Here is a 19344-nt window from a genome sequence, read left to right on the forward strand (position 1 = left end):
ACTACTCTACAGATTTTAATAGGCTGTTATATACTGTATTCCCTAGCCCAGGGGTAGGCAACCTCGGCTCTTTGATGACTCATGGATTTCAACTCCCAGAATTCCTCAGTCAGCATAGCTAACTCAGGAATTCTAGAAGTTGAAGTCTATGAGTCATCAAAGAGCCAAGGTTGCCTACCCCTGCCCTAGCCAATGCTTCACACTGTCAGAGAATGGCAAATTAAAATATTTGTTAAAGTTCCAACTTTTGTAGAGAACCATCACTCCATTATAATATTTACTTGCATGGATCTTAAAGATGAGAAGTGGAAAACCACTCCTGGCTCATGAAGAACCTATTTCTTTCAGGTGAATATCCACGCAGACTGGGTCTGTTTTTGGACCCTCAAAATCCTGTATCCACATAACTCCAAAACAGCCCTTGAGACTGTTCTTTAGCTGAGCAGGACTAAAATTCCCAGTTCTTCCCCCCCTTCCCCCATAAAATAAGAAATCTTTAACTCTTTAGGAACCTCAGAGTGAAAATAAATCTTTAGATAACATTACACCTAATCAATTTAAGAGAAAGTACCTCCCACCCCTTTCAGTATGATTGGCCAATGAAATCACAGGCTCAAGTGACACCACTAAGCCCAGTAAGAAGTGCATGATCTGTTTTCTGTAGAAAGTCTTCATTTTGAAAATCCATTTTTGAACATCAATTCTGAAATCAATGTAGATCACCTTATTAGAGTAGTGATTACTTCCCACTTAGAAAGTTTATTGTTTGTTCCACTTTTGCTTACAAGAAAGCCAATATTTCTCACCAAAATATACATTAAAATATTTTTGAATTGTTTTACATAAAATGTGCTCTTTGAATTCATATGCATTTGCATATGCAAAACTATTATGAACTCTAGGTCAAATTAGGCTGCTACAGCCTATCAGACCTACCTTGCCCATCATCATGACTTAACTTTTTCAGTCTCACTAAAATCAACGCTCGAGTCTAGATTCTTTGGAGGATATTAGGCCAAGACCCATAAGTCGATATAAAATCAGTAGAATATTCAAGTAATATAGAAATTTTCCTAATCCTCACCATAGGGCCTTGCATCACTCCCATCTGAGCACCACCACCACCTGCTTTCTCATCAAATCCACCAGCCATCTGAGCAGCAAAGTTCTGCAAAGACAAAAAGATCATAGTTTCAGTGAGATGTGGAACATGATGTGATTAGATGGAGAACACTTGTACCATATGAAATATAAGAAGGTCTTTTAAAAGCACAGACCTTTTTTTTTATATCTGATGGGCAATCTTTTCCAAATTACAGAAGGAAAAAAATGGGTAAGCTTGCTCTCTTTTTCCATGTTTACTCTCCCTGCAACTCATGCAGGTGTTTTATTGGAAGATATTTCTGGAAAAAAATTCAGGTTGAGGAGAAAAAGGGGGATTGTATTTGGTAATTGATTATTCTACTACAAAAGTGTTTGTTCAACATTATAGAATAGAATAGAGCTGGAAGGTCTTCTAGTCCAGCCTCCTGCTCAAGTAGGAGAATCTATACCATCTCAGACAAGTCACTGTCTAGCCTCTTTTTAAAAATCTCCAGTGATGGAGTGCCCATGATTTCTGGGGGAAAGCTAGTCCATTGGTTAATTGTCCTCACTGTCAGGAAGTTTCTCCTTAATTCCAGGTTGCTTCTCTTTGATCGGTGTCCAACCACTGATTCTTGTCCTGCCTTCTGGTGCTTTGGTGAATAACGTGACCCCCTCTTCTTTCTGGCATGTATGTGTTTCACTTTGAGAGCGGGCAACTAAATTTCATTTTTGATGTGTGCCATTGTGCCCACAGTATAAAAATGATAATAAAGGTTATCTTATCTTAAATATTGGAATACTGCTATCATGTCTCCCCTATTTCTTCTTTTCTTTAGATTAACCAAACCCAAGTCCTGCAGCTGTTCTTCCTATGTTTTACTCTCCAGGTTTTTGATCAAAAGCGGTGAATGTGCCAACACTGGAAGTTTTTAAGAAGAAACTGGACAGCCATTTGTCCGAAATGGTATAGGGTTTCCTGCCTGAGCAGGGGGTTGGAGTAGATGACCTCCAAAGTCCCTTCCAACATTATTATTATTATTATTATTATCGATCATCGCACAGTCAGCCAGATGTTCAGACTGGATTTGGCATTTTGTCTACCTATCGAGTCCTTACCCAGGACCTGGGATAGGCAGATGTGGATGTTTGATGGTATTACAGATATCGTCGCAGGATGGAAGCAGTTCCTAATAAGGCCGCCTTTTGCAATTGACTAATAGCGAATTTGTCAATGCCAATGGTGTTCAAGTGGTGCTCCAGTTGTTTTGGGATTGCACCCAAGGAGCCTATGACTATTGGTACTACCCTTGCTTGCTTTTGCCACAGTCTTTCTATTTCTATTTGTAGGTCTTTGTATTTTGTTATCTTCTCCAGTTCTTTCTCTTCTATTCTGCTGTCTCCAGGCACTGCCACGTCCACTATCCAGACTTTTTTGTCTTTCTTATCGACAATTGTTAAGTCTGGGGTGTTATGTTGCAGGTGCTTGTCTGTTTGAATTCTGAAGTCCCAGAGCAGTTTAATTTTATCATTTTCTATGACTTTCTCTATTTTATGATCCCACCAGTTTTTGCTTACAGGCAAATGATATTTTTTGCAGATCTTCCAATGCACCATTGTTGCTACTTTGTCATGCCGCTGCTTGTAATCAGTCTGTGCAATCTTCTTGCAACAGCTTACCAAGTGGTCCACTGTTTCTTCAGCTTCTTTGCATAGGCGGCACTTACTGTCTGTTGCTGTCTTCTCAATTTTGACTTTGTATGCATTTGTCCTTAAGGCTTGGTCTTGTGCAGCCAGAATTAGTCCCTCGGTCTCTTTCTTCAATTTTCCTGCTCTTAGCCATTGCCAGGTTTTATTATTATCTGCTTTCCCAGCTATTTTTTTAATGTATTGGCCATGTAGTGCTTTGTCTTCCCATGCCTCTATTCTGTTCTTCATTTGGTCTTTCTTGTAGGCCAGTTTGGTCTCTCCAGTAGTTAGTAAGCCTTCCTGATATACTAATTTCAGTGCATCTTCATCATTGTTCTTCAGATATTCTTCAAAAGCCATTTTTTCTTCTTCAACCATCTGATGTACTTGTAGCATTCCACGCCCACCTATTTGCCTTGGTAGATAAAGTCTATCAATGTCACTGCGTGGATGAAGGGCATGATTCATTGTCATTATTTTTCTGGTCTGCCTATCCATTGCTTTTAGTTCTGCTTGAGTCCAGTCCACTATTCCAGCTGTGTACCTAATGACTGGGATTGCCCAGGTGTTGATTGCCTTTATGGTATTTCCTCCATTGAGTTTGGATTTTAAGATCTTCTTCACTCTCTTGATGTATTCACCTCTAATCTTTTTCTTGACTTCAGTGTGCTTGATGTTGTCAGCTTGAAGGATACCCAAGTATTTGTAGTACTCTTCCTCATCCAGACTCTTAATGTTATTTTCGTGGGGCATCTTGATTCCTTCAGTTTTCACTATTTTTCCTTGTTTGATAGTAAGTGTGGCACATTTGTCCAAGCCAAACTCCATTACAATATCTTGGCTATATATACGGACAGTGTTGAGCAGCGATTCTATTTCAGATGATGTTTTTCCATACAGCTTCAGATCATCCATGTAAAGGAGGTGGGATAGTCTAGCAGATGTTTTTGATGTTTGATAGCCATGTCCTGAGTTATTCAGTATTGTTGACAGAGGAAACAGTGCAATAACAAATAGTAATGGTGATAATGAATCTCCTTGAAATATTCCTCTCTTGATATTAACCTCTCCCAGCCTCTCACCATTGATCTGCAACTGTGTCTTCCATTGTGCCATCGATCTTTGCACAAATTTTCTGATGTTTCTACTGACTCCTGTTATTTCTAGGCACTTGATTATCCAGTCATGTGGCAGAGAGTCAAATGCCTTTTTGTAGTCAATCCATGCCACATTCAGGTTGGTCTTCCTTCTCTTGCAGTTTTCCAAGATCATTTTGTCTATTAGGAGTTGATCTTTTGTTCCTCTGCTATTGGGGCGGTTTCCTTTCTGCTCAGGTGGAAAGAGATTGTTTTCAACTAGATGCTGTTGTACTGCATCAGCTACCACACCAGTTAGTAATTTGAAAGTTGTTGGTAAGCAGGTAATTGGCCTGTAGTTACCTGGTGTTGCCCCTTTTGCTGGATTTTTCATTATTAGGTAGGTTTTCCCAGTTGTTAGCCACTTTTCAATTTCTCCTCCTTGTAGTATATTGTTGAATTGCTTGGCAATGAGTGGGTGTATAACAGTTAGATGTTTCAACCAAAACCCATGCAGTTCATCTTCACCTGGTGCTGACCAATTTTTGATTTTCTTTGCTCTTTTTTCTACCATTTTTGTTGTTATTACTAGTTCTTTCATTTCAACTTCTGTTTTATTTGCATCCACCTCTTTTAACCAAGCCGCATCCTTGTTGTATTTCTTTGGGTTATCCCATATCTGCTTCCAGAACTGCACTGTTTCTTCCTTGTCAGGTACTGACTGATTCCTTGCAGTTTCTCCATTGATGGATTGGTAGAAACGTTTCTGATTGGATTGAAATTGGAGGTTCTGCCTATAGTTTGCAATTCGAGCTTCATATCTACTGATTTTCCTGGCTATAGCTGTTATTTGTTGCTTTATTATTTCCAGTGCTTCCTTGATCTTCCTTGTTTCTAAGTGGTATTTCTTGATTAGGTATTCTTTGGTCTTCTTGTTCTTCAGCTTCTTTTCTTTCATCTGTTCTAGCTTGCTTGCATGTGATCTTAACTTGCTGATCTTATTTTCTAGTCTAACCTTCCATTTTTCTGGTGCACTGTTTGTTTGTTTTTCTTTTTTGTTGATTTTGCATCCCAGGTATTCTGTTATAACTGCAGCTGTGCTGTACATTAGTTGGTTTGTTTCTTGCAGTGAATTGGTGCTTATACTTGATATTGCAGTATTTGCATCTTTTAATGCTTGTGCTAGCTGTTTCTTTGGAACAAGCTTCAATGCAGGTAGCCTTATTCTGTTGTTTTTGTGCTGTTCTAGATGCTCAGTTATTCTTTGTTTCAATTCTTTTATTTCTTTAGTTAGAGGGTTTTGTTCTTCCTGAGGAAGAGGTGCCTGGTTTCCAAATGAGAACAGTTGTATATCTCTACTGGATTCTTTCACTGCCAACTCCCCCTGGTTTGCCTCTACATTCTGAATTACTTCTTGTAAGGCTTTGATTTCTTTGCCCTGGGTAAACCTTTGCAGTTCGTCTAATTCTGTTTCTGTAAATACTTTATTTCGTGTTATAAATCGGCGTTGATCTGCTAGTCTCTGTTCTGTTATTTCTGATTCTGGATGTTGTTCTTTCCAGAATTGGTGCATTCGTTTTAGATATCCTCTTCTTGTTGGACTTGATCTGTAGTAACAGATCATTATTTCTTTGTTTTCCATCACTGTGTATCTGCGACGGGTAAACACCTTTTCTTCCAGTAGTTCTGCAGCTGCTGGCCCTGGTTGCTCAGCCAACAGTCCTGAGTCCTGTAACCCATTTTTCACCAGATATCCAGGAACTCCAATATCTAGTGCGGACCTTGTTAACCCGGGCGACGTCCGAGCCGGTATGGCATTCTGAAATTTACGTCTCACCATATTTTTTATGGGAGAGACACTCTTTGTCTGACTCCTCTGATGAGACCTGTCCAGTATGGTTGAACCTCTGGCATAGCTCTCATCTTCCTCAGAGTACACAAGCCCCACAACCACGTCAAGGTAGTGCCTCACTGGGGGTTATTATTATTATTATTATTATTATTATTATTATTATTATTATTATTATTATTATTATTATTATTATCTTAGTTGCTCTTCTCTGAATTTTTTCCAAACTCTCAACATCTTTTTTTTGATATGGTTACCAAAATTGGCTGCAGTATTCCAGGTGTAGTCTTACTAGGATTTTATAAAGCGGTTCTAATACTTCGCGTGATCTTGATTCTATGCCTCTGTTTATACAACCCAGGATTGTATTAGCTTTTTTGGCTGCTGTTGCACACTGCTGGTTCATGGTTAAGTGATCGTCCACTAGGACTCCAAGGTCCCTCTCACAGTTACTGTTTTTAAGCCAGGTCTTGTCCAATCTGTACTTGTACCTTTTATTTTTCTTACCTAAATGTAAAACTTTGCTTTTCTCCACACTGAAACTCATTTTGTTTCGATAGGGCCCATTGTTCAAGTTTGTCAAGATCTTTTTGGATCCTGAGTTTGTCTTCTGGTGTGTTGGCTACTCCTGCCAGTTTGGTATCATCTGCAAATTTGATGAGTTCCCCTTCAATTCCCTCATCTAAGTCATTGATGAAGATATTGAAGAGTACTAGGCCTAAGATGGAACCTTGTGGTACCCCACTGCTTACTTCTCTCCACGTGAATGTAGTGCCATTGAGGACTACTTGTTGAGTACGGTTTGCCAGCCAGCTACAGATCCATCTGGTGGTGATGATGTCTATTTCACCTTTTTCTAGCTTACTAAGGAGTAGGTTGTGGACTACTTGTTGAGTATGGTTTGCCAGCCAGCTACATATCCATCTGGTGGTGATGTTGTCTATTCCACCTTTATCTAGCTTACCACGGAGTAGATTGTGATCTACTTTATCAAATGCCTTACTGAAGTCTAAGTATACTACGTCCACAGTATTTCACTTGTCTATTAGTTTAGTCACTCTGTCGAAGAATGAAATAAGATTGGTTTGGCATGATTTGTTTTTAACATCAACATTTATTGAACATGAATTGAAACTCTATAATGACAGAGGTAAAAGTAATACTAGCCAACTTTTCAAGAGTTACTCGTAAATACAGGAGATTTTAACTACTCTTGAAATCATGGTGTTTGTCATGTTAAGTAAATCAATGAATCTCAAGTTATAGAACCTCGGTAATACAACTAAACATAGAGACAATTATGCCTACTGAAATCGATCCATTAGGGCATATCTGATTCACTGATGGGCTATTGGTCCAAACTACTGACAAAGGCATTTGGTCTTTAAAGCATGGGTTATCTTCTTTAAGGGAATTCTTCCCACTTCAGCCAGCCTGCTGAGGGAGCCCATCGAACACTCTAGTATTACAAAGGATTCTGGGTCATGGGGCACACTCTGAATTTACAAAGAACAATCGTCTGCCCCGTTGTGCCCCTCTGTTGACCCGGCAAAAATTAAGAATGCGTTCTTCCATAAAACTAATGCTTCTTTGTGGCGGCCTGCAGAAAAATAAACTTAGTAACGATGAATTAGCTATGCTGCGAAGAATTTTGTTCATATTATTATAGATTATGATGATGCTTCCCCCCCCCCTTCAAGCAGTGCAGGGAGCTTTTCAACACAAGGGAACGTTATTCTTTCATGCAGAGAGATTCACAGAGCAAAGTAACAGGAGTGGGTCAAAGGCCTTGTTAGTTGATTAAAAAATAATCACGAGTGTTACTTGCTGTTTTGGGTATTTGAAATGTAAGCAATACATTACACATGTTGTTCTGAATTCAGACTTACCCATTAGGAATTCCCGAGAGGCAACACAGTGAAAGAGGTATTTACATTTCTTGTGTAACATTCGTATGCAGAAGCTGTGAGATTAAAACTTTTCCTAAGTCAAGAATACTCACTCCACCAAGGCCAGGGGGTCCTGGAGGTCCTGGGGGCCCAGCGGGCCCTGGATTGCCAGGTGTACCAGGTTCACCATCTCTGCCACGTGGACCCAGAACACCCTATGGATGGGAGGGAGGGAGGGAGGGAGGGAGGGAGGAAGGAAGGAAGGAAGGAAGGAAGGAAGGAAGGAAGGAAGGAAGGATCTTCATGAATATCAAACTGTCCACTCTTAACATTTCACTTATACATCATTTTTAAAAACCACTACTTCTAATGCAGCTTATCTCATAATTGATACAGTATTTTATCTCAAAACGATGCAAAAAAGTTCCATTGCATTAAAGATTGTTTATTGTTTATAACTAAATTAATATTAGTGTGTCAATCCTATGCATATATTATTAGTAATTTTGCTTAGTAATTTGAACTAGCATAGGATAGGATACCATGCCATTCGATTGTGCCAATTCTTAATGAGATTTAGGAAACAGTTTGATCTTAGATAAAAATTTCTTTCATACTCTCTACAAAAAAAAAAGTAAAGTATACAGATGGCATCTGGCTTAAATTTAGCCAGTTAAGTTTCATAGATAAATAAAATTATGAGCACAAATGTTCCCATTTCATTACTCTACTATTAAATTCTACCCTATGCTATTTGGCTTAAAACTATTGAAATTGTGTATTGTTATCCAGCTAAATGCAAAAGCTACAAAAGAAAAATACTTCCAGAAGCTTGAGTCCTCACCTTACCTGTCAAAAGACATTTGGTGGCTATATAGGCATGTCTCTCTCACAAACATATGCTAATAGATTTTGTGGGGAAAAGAAAGCATCGCTAATGAAAGAAGGATATAAGTGGAAAATGGCACTGTCCAGATACTATGCTATCCATACAAGTCTACTAATTTGGAGGTCTTGTTCTATTGCAGAACAGTCACAGGTAATTATCTCAAGTGATAAATTTTGGAGACCAAGAAACATCTCAATACGATGCTCCTTGCAATCCCTAAGATAGCTTATCCTGTGCCACCAAAATGTTATTGCACTGTGAACACTGAAAGCAGAATTCAGTTCAACTTGGATGCTGAATGCAGTGATGTATGCATGGGAGAGGCTTAGCTACACACAGCCAAATGCCTTGGGCTGATTCAGTAAATTCAACAATTTTGCAGGTAAGGGAGGTGTCTAGAAATACATTCAGTCAGGTTATTAATCCCTCATCTTACACCCAATCATGACTTAAGTGATCTTGTGATGAGTATGACTTTAATATGAACTCTAAGATTTAATGTTGATGGACCTGCCTTGAGGGTTTGACGGATTACTTCTGCAAAAAAATATTAATTTGACATAGAGAATGATATTCTACAACTACGGCACTAGACACCTGGATGCAAACTCCACTTTGCTTAGAACTTATTTTGAGTTAAGTATAAATTGACTTGCAGCCTGTTTAGTTCATTAAACACCGCACAGGTATAATTGATCTTACCTTTTCTCCTTTTTCTCCACGTTCTCCCCTTGGTCCTTGTTCACCTGAAGGTCCCTGCAGAAGGTAATGAGAGTATTAATAACCCTTTTTAAAAAATCCTCTTTTTTCAATACATGTGAATAAGATAGCAGAAGACGCTACTACCTGTGGTCCAGGAGGGCCTCTTGGTCCTACAACCTAAACCAAAAGAGAGAGAAGAAAAAGAAGAAAATATACAGAAAATCAGTTCAGTCAAATATATATTTTGTACAATCAGGATTTAAGAAAAATTAGAAAGGGATGCATTAAATTTGAAACTTACATTCTTGATATCACCAGGTTCTCCTTTTTGACCCTGCCAGATCAAAAATGTGTAAAATTAGGGATGGGGTGAGGAATGGGAATCGAACCAAACATCCCAAGCCAGTCAATTAGTGCATCTTGAACTCTGAGTCAACATTTTTAACTTTAGAACACTACAGCAATAGATAGCCAGTGGGAACTGTAGGTTTCAAAGTGTTAGAGAGTATCTAACCTCCAATTTTGCAACTATGGTATGCATAATTTTAACTAAAACATGAACAGATTTTAAATAAAATCAGTAAAATATTCATCTGGCTGGAGCAAAGCAATTATTTCATCAATTTCAATAGGAGGCTGTCAGATTGCCATTCATATTCATAGCCAGATTCTGTCATAATTCATGATATCTACGTATCTATTGCATCGTTTGGTTCTGAAGAGCTGTTTTCTCCCTCAGGCTGAAGTCAAGCCCAAAGGAATGTGTAGCCACAACAGTGTTTTTTATAGCATCTCATTCTGCAGAAATTAGCTTTTGGGGGATCCAGTGATAAGTAATACTACACTTCTTTTTTAAGCAGATCAACAAAGGTTATGAATGACATATTTTAAATTAATAACACTGCCAATTGAATAGCAACCAATGATGCAAGTCCTTGTTGCACCTCTAACATAGTTGGCAAACCTTGGGGGTGCTAACAGACAATGGTGGTTATTAATAGTGTTCATTGTCTCACCTTGGGTCCAGGTTGCCCTGTTAAGAATGAAAGAGAGAGAGAAAGAGAGAAAAGAAGAAAACATCAGAAATATTTTGAAAATAGAACTATATATGAAAATTTGAATACACAAATGTCTTCAGTCTGTTCATTCATGAAGCATGTGACAACAGGGAGAGGAACATAGGGTAACCTGTAACTAAACCAAGGAAACAGACAGGAGAGCTTTGTTATTTTAGTGCTTGCCCTGTTTTAAATCACGGCTCTGTGGGAGATAACAACGTCCCAGGAATACAAGGGGCAGAGGATTTTTTTTACACTGGGAATGTAAGGCCTGATGCAAAGTAACAAAACAAGCAAGCATAGAGAGAATAATAGTGTTCTGAATAATTCATTGCAAGCCATGCTAAAGCAGGCTAGCTAACTTTAATTCCATTTTAGCCACAGGGATTGCAGCAGTTCAGTTTTATCAAAGCAATGTTGTCTGTTTTAAGACTGTATTCATTTAGAACTTTCTTCCAGGTAAATTTGCATAGAATGGAAGGAGAGAACTGAGAATCCCACTGATTGGAGGAAGTTGGGATTTCCCAAATGGGACTACTTGTTTAAAAGCAGCTTCCCAATGAAATAAAAAAAATTAGTGAAACTCATTGCCATTAAACATAGTTAGATCAATTAAATAAGCAAACAATAGCTTTGGGGGAGAAGTATACACACAAAAAAACAGATGCATGAGGCAAAACATAAGAGGTTAAAAGCCACAATCAGCTTAATTGCAAAAAACAATGCACAGAAAAACCACTGTTAACTTTTGCAGGTCTCAACCCTTTACAGTCTTCTGGCAGTCTCCCTGTTATTTTGCTTCTGGAGGCTTCCCTTTTAATTAGCGGAGCCTCAGACAGCCAGAAGAGGGGAAAGGGTTAAAAAAGGCCACTTCTAGTTACAACAATTCCTCATGTACTGTTAAGGGGGGGGAGACTACTTTTGAAACTGAAAAATGGTGGATGTTTTCCTGACATTGCTGTGGAAAAGAGGACCCCAAGGCAGTACAAGGTGAGGCAGGGAAGCATTATAAATCATCTCCCAAACTTGAGGTATGAAAGTTAAGTCATTCTTGTTAAGTTCACACAAGGGGAAAGGTTGACCTCTTGTTGCTGAGGCCTCTTCCCCCACTCCCTCAGTTGATGAACCAGAAATTCCTTAAGGGACTTTAAGGCTCCAGAGAGATTTAACACATGGGAGGAGCCAGAGCTGTCTACTAGGCAGGTGTGAATGCAAAAAGTAAAAAATGGCAGCTGTGATCATTCAATCAAAACTATCTTGACTTTTTTTTAGGGTACCCTCATAGATTTCTTGAGGCTGAACCATACACATTTTCTGCTGTGATCCTGATCATAAATACATTTCTCCAAAAGGAGAATTGCTATCTATTTCTATCTCTTGGTTGATGTGCTCAGTAACTCCAAAATTACTCCAGGATTTTACATCCTTCCAAACAACGCTAGCCTTCAGTAGGAGTGCTGATGGAAGAGGGGAAGCTGGAAGGCACTTCTGTTCGTCATACTTGACCCTTACATTTTTTTGACACAACTTTGATTGGCATACAAAATGAAAAGCTGTTATAGCATAAGGCAACGGGTACTGTTTAGAAAATATGTGCCAATTACACATGGGCATTAATAGGATGTAAAAGATTAGCTGCTTACACTCCTTTCGTTTTATTGAACATGGATACACTAATAAAATATTGTTTTTTAATAAAACTATATAAATATGCATTCAGTATCAGCATCACTTTTTTTAATGGTAACCACAAGCTGCAATTTCTGCACATCATTAAATTTAGATATTAGGAATGAGATTCCCCATGCTTCAAAAATCCCATGGTAAAGGTTTTGCCATCTGATAATGCCTGATACTAATACCTGATTAGTCTTTGCCATTTTCATAGGACTGTAAAAAAAGAATCTCCCATTGTCTAGGTCACCCTATAAATTCTGACACAGAAATCACAGTTCAGCATTGTGTGGTGGAAGATATATTTAGCATTATGAAGCTTCTTCCCACTTCCTCAATGTTTTACGTGCCCAGCAAGCAACAGTAAATGCAATTGGGCATAGAAAAAGTTGGTGCAGAAATTGTTAAAAACCTTCTATTTACTGGGGAAACTTTTGAAATTTCTAGAAATGTGTCTCACTCTAAAATGCCTATGCTTTTAATGGACTTGTTGGCTGCCTTAGGCAAGTTAATAGTTGATCAACAATTCTTCCCATCTCCTTCTGTCATACATTCACAGTTCAATTAATTCATCTCTTCTATGTCATAAACACAGTTTGAGGAATTGTGAGAAGTAGCCTTTTGCAGCAATTGCCTTTCATGGATGCAAAAACATCTGAGAGTTACATCCATGGCTCTTATTAATCTTTCTTCTTTTAGCACTATTATCTCTCAGGTAATTTATTTATATGAAATAGAAATAAATAAATTACAACCACTGGCGGTGGACTGATCAGTTGGACATGTAGGGCAACATTCTCCGAAGGCTATCTCAGGGCTGGGACAATCTCTCATTTCTTCGCAGAAAATATCGTCGCAGAGGACAGTGCCAGTGTCACAAACACAGATCTGGCAGGGTTCGGGTTTCCACACATCTTTATCACTATATCTCTGCCCATTCTGTACACAGCTGCCTGCCTCCTCTGTGCCAGAAGGAAAGGGAAAGGAGAAAGCAGGTTAAAGAGACAAATGCAGCAGAAATCAAGAGCGAAAGAAATAGCAGCATTTGTCCCAGTGATCCAACATTGCCCTTCATTATTCCCAACCTGCCCCATTCAAGAACATCTCATCAACTTCTCACAGGTTACAACAAGGGCATTTTGCTATTCCCAAATAGAGGAAAAAGGCCTTTGGTTAGCCGCTCCCAATCCCATCCCCACCTCCACATAAATAGAACCCATAAATTTATCTCAGGGTTCCTCACAACAATGATAACAAAACTGGCTTGGGAGTCTAAGTAAACTCCAAAAATCACGTCCAGTGGAGGGATTATCATAGAATTGTAGACCTGGAAGGATCATGAGGATCATCTGTCCAATCTTCAGCGATGTGCAGGGTAACCAATTTAAACCATCCATGGTAGGTAGCTCTCCAGCCTTTAAAAAAACCCCAGAGATGGAGAATCCAGAACCCCCAGGTTTTACTGTCAGGAAATATTTAAAATAAATCTAGGTAGCAGCAGTTTATGGCCATTATCTTTTATTCTAATTTCTATAGCTGTGGAAAACAGTCTTGAACACTTTCCTTTAACTTCCCTTTATGTACCTGAACACAGCTATCGTGTGTCTTCTCAGTCTTTGTTTCTCCAGGCTGAACATCCCAAGTTCCTTTGGTATATCCTCTTAGGAAATGTCTTACAAATACTTGTATCATCATTTCTGTCATTTGAATCCCCTTCTGGAAATGTAGCACCTAGAATCCTAGATAGTACCCCAGCTGTGATCTTAGCAGTGCTGAATAAATACAGTATCTTTTAGGGTTCCTTCCTACCAGATGTGTGGGCTCAAGACACTTAGCACATTACATTTTTCATTTATCTTCACCATAGTTATGTAAGTTGTGCTAGGATGCTATAGCTACCCATGAGGCAAGACAATGCTTACTTGTGAAGTAATGGCTTGAGTAATAGCTACCTGAAAGGTAAAAGCCAGGATAATAATTACTTGCAAAGTAATAACTAGGATAGTAGGTACTTGTGAGATAAAGGCTAGGGCATTAGTTATTTCTGCTGTAGGATAATGCCTACTTGTATGCAATAGTATGTATTACCCAGTGATAGTTATAGGGTAATTAGAGTAATAGATCCCTGTAAGATATTGCTAGAGTTTTAGTTACTTCCAGGGTAACAGCTAAAATAGCAATTACTTGCCCAAGATTGTTCCTGCATTGTCTTTATTACTTCCTGCTACATCAAACATATTTTGCTTGCTATATATTACCTCTTGGGTACAGTGATACCAACTTCATAAAAAATACCTGGCAATCCTAAGACTTGACCAGGTGTGTAAGTTATCTTTAAATCTTAGCTCAACTGTAGTAGTTTCCCCCCCCCTCCCACACACACACTCCCTCTACCAAGAATGCTGATCTGGAGTTCCCTCAGTCCTCACTCAGCAGACTTTTCCATTTGGCAAACTATCATTTATGACCAAGCATAGTCTCACATTCCATGGTGGTTTGATGAGCCACTTGGCTGAAATGATAGCATTTTTGTTGGAAGAGATTTAGGGCTTAGAACGCTAACATCAGGCCACATAACTACCTCACTTTGCAATCCCTAACACTAATTCTTGGCTACAAAGGGGAAGGGAGGATATTAGAGACCACCCAATTTGTTCCAATCCGTTTCAACCTGCAGCTAAGAACCACTAGTGACCTGAATTAATTGATAACTCTAAGGAGGAGTATAAAACCTATTTCCCTAGTTAAAAATCCAGTGGGCTTTCTTTTAGGCAACAGATCAGTTGTCAGATCAGTGACAGAGAGTTCAAACCAGAAGGCAGAGGAACATCAGATTAACTCCACTTTTTATTCTCTCCCCCCCCCACCCTCTCTTATTTTAGTGAAATAGAAATTGTGCTTCATAGGGAAAGGATCAGAAAAAAAGTACATTAAATATGTGCCTCATTTGCACTTGCATCTCTTCCCCCCTCCCCTCCCCTTTAACTTCTTAGCAAAGGCCTGACAGCAGCAGCAATATGACAGGGGGGCTATTGTGCACAAGTCAGCAGAGCCAGTTGGAGCCCAAGGGACCCTCCACTCATGAATGGACCTTTTCTCAAATGCACACAGAGTGCAATTCACATTGCTCCAGTAGGGACTACTTTAAATAAACATGGGCAGCCTTTCAGCATCTGGAAGCTATTGCTGCTCAAGGCAAATAAACCTGCATAGAGCAAGGATTCAGCTTACTCCTTAACCTGGGAGAACACTTTAAAAAAAATCTGTGTAAAAAAAAAAATGAGACTTTCCAAATAAGCACCAGGATTAAAGTAACTAAAAACTTTCCCCTTCAGGACAATATGAAAATATGCTTTAAAAAAATAATAATTAAATGGTATTTTCTGATGAACGCTTTGCTTCTCCAGCATGTTTCTGGATCTCCAAGCCATAGTGCTTTAATCCTTTCAATGATGTGACAAAAGATGCAAAACTTAGAAAGTTACCACTTTGCAGACCAGCTGATTAACAGGAGAAAGAGCACCTGATTACAATTGGGAATTACAAATCATCTCCCAAGATTCTGAGTTTTTCCAGGCTACTTTCAGCATGCAATTGCCTTGCTTGGTTCACTGAAAGCTTTTGCCTCTAAATAAAGTGTGTTATTCAGAAAAAGTGCCACTCCTGACTCCTGATTTTTTTTGCCACCACAGATTGCCACAGCTCTCCTATACTGTTTTTCACTTGTAGCCCTCCCATATTTTCCTAACAGATTGTTTTTGTTGTTAGAAGCAGAGGATAGAATAGCAATACGTTTTGATCAGTAGGGCTAAGCACCTATGTCAATTCCCTTTTTTGAACCACCCTGAGGCAAGGCTCTTTCTCTTACCAACTCAGAAGACTCTCAACTGCAGAGATTATAGCATATTAATAAAAAAAGAATTTGACTCCTTTTCTCTGGAATTTTGCACTGGGAAAAAGCAAGGCCTGAGATCAGGAGCAAAAAAGAAAATTCCACCTCACCTCACTTTCATGATATAATCCCCACAACTGATTTATAATCTGGAGAATTATGGAGGAAAGGATGGAATTGAAACAGAAAAAAAACCTGCCCAAAATACAGGTTTCTACCTATTCAACTTTCCCTCTTCCACTTTTGAATAATACTGCAAACAACAAAGGTTCTCTCAGTGAGCAGCAGAAAAGGGAGAACCTGCCTCTAATTTTGTAATGATTAGAAGGGAAAGTTGATAAAAGCTTTGGGGAGAAGAAGGGGGGGGGATTAGGATGGTTATACACAATTCCCTAATATACAGGAAGGATTCCCACGCCCCTGGTTGGTTGGTGTCTGTGTGTGTGTGTGTGTGTGTGTGTGTGTGTGTGTGTGTGTGTGTGTGTATGGGGTGAAGAGTGAGTAGAACAAATGGACTGATGTGCCTCTGGAATGTTTTGTACCCCTCAGGTGGCCTCTTTTGAGTTGGGGAAATTTTTCTTTCTGCTCCCTCAGCTACCCAAAAAAAAAAAAAAAAAATCTGTTAGCTATCAAATTCCCCAGGAACTCCATCTGCACCTTACTCCACATCCCTAACTGAACTAGGGGAGGGACACTGGATTTTATGCATAAAGATCTTTCTTTGTGATTTCCCCCCCCCCCAATCTTCCTGCTATGTTCTCTTTTGTCTGAATCCCTCCTATGAGCCCCTGTACAAATCATTCAGTTAACTCTTTCATTCCACCAAGAGGTTGGAGGGGTCATTTATCCTGTTGAGAATATGACTTTTTTACCATACTGTTTTCTTTTCTGGAAATCTTTGGATTGAAGGCATATAACAATTTAATCACATAATAATAATAACCTTATCCTCAGCTCACCCCACTGCTGGAAGGCCCAGAGAAGAAATGGTACAGCGCTTGAATTAGATTGTGCTTAGTGTAGCTCTTGTTTTTGAGTAATCAAGCATTACAAAGAACAGATTGGGATTTCAGACTAATTATGAGGATGCAACAGCATCTCTCTGCAGCAGGAAAGAATTGAGGAGCCGAAAGAAGAGAAACCAAGTGCAAGAAGGGGATGGAGGGAGACTAACTCAAGGGAGGAAGTTTAATTGTACAAACCCACAAGTGATTTTTTTTTTTAAAAAAGTTTGCTTGTTCTCCCTAATTTATTGTTCCCCCCCCCCACCACTTGCTTTTCACCTGCTTTCTGGAGAAGAAAAAAAGGAAGAAAGGTATAACTTACGTATATCCTCATTCTGACAATTGACAACTGCTAATAAAATTACTTGAGTAGTTGCCAGGAGCACTAGAGTCCTTGAATCCACAAAGCTGAACATGTCTAAATGTTAGACATGCAGGACCTTTGTGTGGATGAGAAAGAAGGAGGAGGAGGAGGAGATGATGATGATGGTGGTGATGGTAGTTTCCCCAGTGGCTACCAAGCCTTCATGCAGCTGATCCTCCCTTGTCTTTAATAAACAGCAAGAGAATCCAAAGTAGCAAAGGCCCAGCAGAAACTCGGCTAATGCCGAGGGCTCTGGGCTGAAGCACCGCGGCTGATGCTCCCCTCTGCCTTCTAGCAGCCCGTGTATATGCCCAGGTCTCAGTCCTCCCCTGCCCCCCAGCTGAGCTGTAACCTGAGCTTTCAGCCTTGTCCCCAAGTTAGAGACCCCTCCTCCTGATCGATCTTCTCAAGTGCAACTCCTGCAGCCAAAACGGGTGGCAACCAGACGAGAGGGAGGGGTCATGTTGCCCTCTTCCCTCTCCAGCCCCGCTCTGTACCTACACACTCATACCACCACCCCCTCCCGCTTCGGCGGCTGGCAGACCTCATATGAATCTCCATCATCAGCCCCGTCCATCTCTCGCCCTCCAAGAAGCAGCTTCGCAGAAGAGCGCGCGGAGCCCCCGACCTGGGAATCTGGCTGGAGCGCAGCGGCTGTTAGAAGGCAAAGAACTTCGGAGTCGGCGTGACTTCCCTTCCTCCAGAGTCTCCCACTTTCTCGCATCCGATTTTTCTACAGATCGGGAATTGAGCTCGACTTACTTTCCTTTATCCAGATTCTTAAAGCTTGCCTATACAATACACGCGCAGCCTCAGTCAGGTCTGGACGGAGAGCGCTTTGCCCTCCCACCTGTTGCCTTCTTTTCCCAAGACCCGTCCATCACATCCCTTTTTCTTCCCCCTCTCAAAATGCTTCAACATCACTTCTTCCCTTGCATACTAAATATTTCCCGTTTAAATCCTCCATTCACGAATAGCTTCGCAGCTTGGCCCAAGAAATCTCCACGTTTTTTCCCCCCGTTTCCCCCCCCCCCTACGGTCACCCTCTCCGCCGCTTTAACGCGAATGAAAGGGGGAGAGTTGCAATAGAGCATTTATGATCCAGATCAACTCTGAATTAACGCTGAGAAAATGGCTTGGGAAGGTGGTCTGAGTTTTGACTACCTCACAGCCATGGATAAGGTGGTTGAGTGGCGTTTCCTGAACTGAGTGGGCGCAAACGACCAAATAGGTAGAACCCTCCCCCCCCGCCCCTCCCCCCCAATTTCATTCAATTTCTCCCTTCCTGATCCCTTTTCCCTTTCGGAGGGGGTATGAGAAATGTACTGGCTAATGAGCGCGATCCCCCACCCTCCTGTCCCCGCCGCAAACAACGGTACTCGCTATTCCAACCCTTCCCGTCCTCTTCCCATTAACTGCATCGCCATTTTCCGGGAGAGAAAAGATGGCCAAAGGTAAATGTCACCGCAAGTGCCCAAGATCTCTCTTGAGAGAAAAAGTTGGCTGCGAAGGCCGGGCGTGAGCCTCCTCAACAATAAGTCCCACTAAATGTAGGAAGGTTTATAAGTTTCGGCGGCAGCCCAGAAGCCCCTTTGGTGGACAGCCGCCTTCCCCAGCAATAAGTGTCTCTCTCATGTCCCGGCTGAAGAGACCCAGGTTTCGGACATATACCCAGACTGATCTCCAGCGGATGTACGGTAGTAAAAAGAGTGCAGGCGCCCGGTGGGCAGAGGGCAGAGCTGCTGGCTCCGGCGGGACAGACTGTGTCCATCTGCGCGCGCAGCTGAACTGGCTTGGCTCTGGGTCTCCGGTGCACGTGGCTGAAACTTGGCGCCCAGAGAGAGGGTGAATGGCGGAGAGTTTGAACGATGTTTTGTTAGGAGCGTTTTGCTTGGCAGATGATTGGCGGGGGGGGGGGGAGTTTCCAACTGGGGGAAATTTCCGAACAGGGAGGGAAATGGGAAATAAGCAAGACTAGACAAACCCAACAGAGAACATAGTGCAGCTTTGCCAGCTATCCGGACGGCCCGCTAGGTGGCGGCAAGGTTTTTGTGTTTTGGGCTTTTTCGGAATAATCATTCCGAAGTTGTAGTCCAGAATAACAGAGTTGGAAGGGATCTTAGAGGTCTTCTAGTCCAGGGCTTTTCAACCTTTTCACCCATTGTACCACTTTTC

The 19344-nt window shown here is 40.7% G+C and overlaps 1 protein-coding gene across 3 annotated transcripts in view; it reads right to left on the reverse strand.

Moving 5' to 3' along the window:
• Nucleotides 1-18054, reverse strand: part of COL2A1 (collagen type II alpha 1 chain) — an 88486-nt gene extending 70432 nt beyond the window's left edge. The window contains exons 1-8 of one of the 3 annotated variants that reach the window (XM_039332764.1): nucleotides 17128-18054; nucleotides 12665-12871; nucleotides 10194-10210; nucleotides 9479-9511; nucleotides 9322-9354; nucleotides 9178-9231; nucleotides 7700-7801; nucleotides 1085-1168 (exon numbers count right to left, since the gene is read on the reverse strand). In XM_039332764.1, coding sequence (XP_039188698.1) covers nucleotides 1085-1168; nucleotides 7700-7801; nucleotides 9178-9231; nucleotides 9322-9354; nucleotides 9479-9511; nucleotides 10194-10210; nucleotides 12665-12871; nucleotides 17128-17221 — 624 coding nt within the window. In that variant the 5' untranslated portion in view covers nucleotides 17222-18054. Of the gene's footprint in view, nucleotides 1-1084; nucleotides 1169-7699; nucleotides 7802-9177; nucleotides 9232-9321; nucleotides 9355-9478; nucleotides 9512-10193; nucleotides 10211-12664; nucleotides 12982-17127 lie in introns of those variants that run through there. The other 2 variants (XM_039332762.1, XM_039332763.1) reach the window with 2 other exon arrangements.
• Between the last annotated feature and the right edge of the window lie 1290 nt (nucleotides 18055-19344).

This window comes from Crotalus tigris, unplaced genomic scaffold, assembly GCF_016545835.1.
Source record: "Crotalus tigris isolate CLP2741 ecotype Arizona unplaced genomic scaffold, ASM1654583v1 scf7180000024462.759394, whole genome shotgun sequence".
Lineage (NCBI taxonomy): Eukaryota > Metazoa > Chordata > Lepidosauria > Squamata > Viperidae > Crotalus > Crotalus tigris.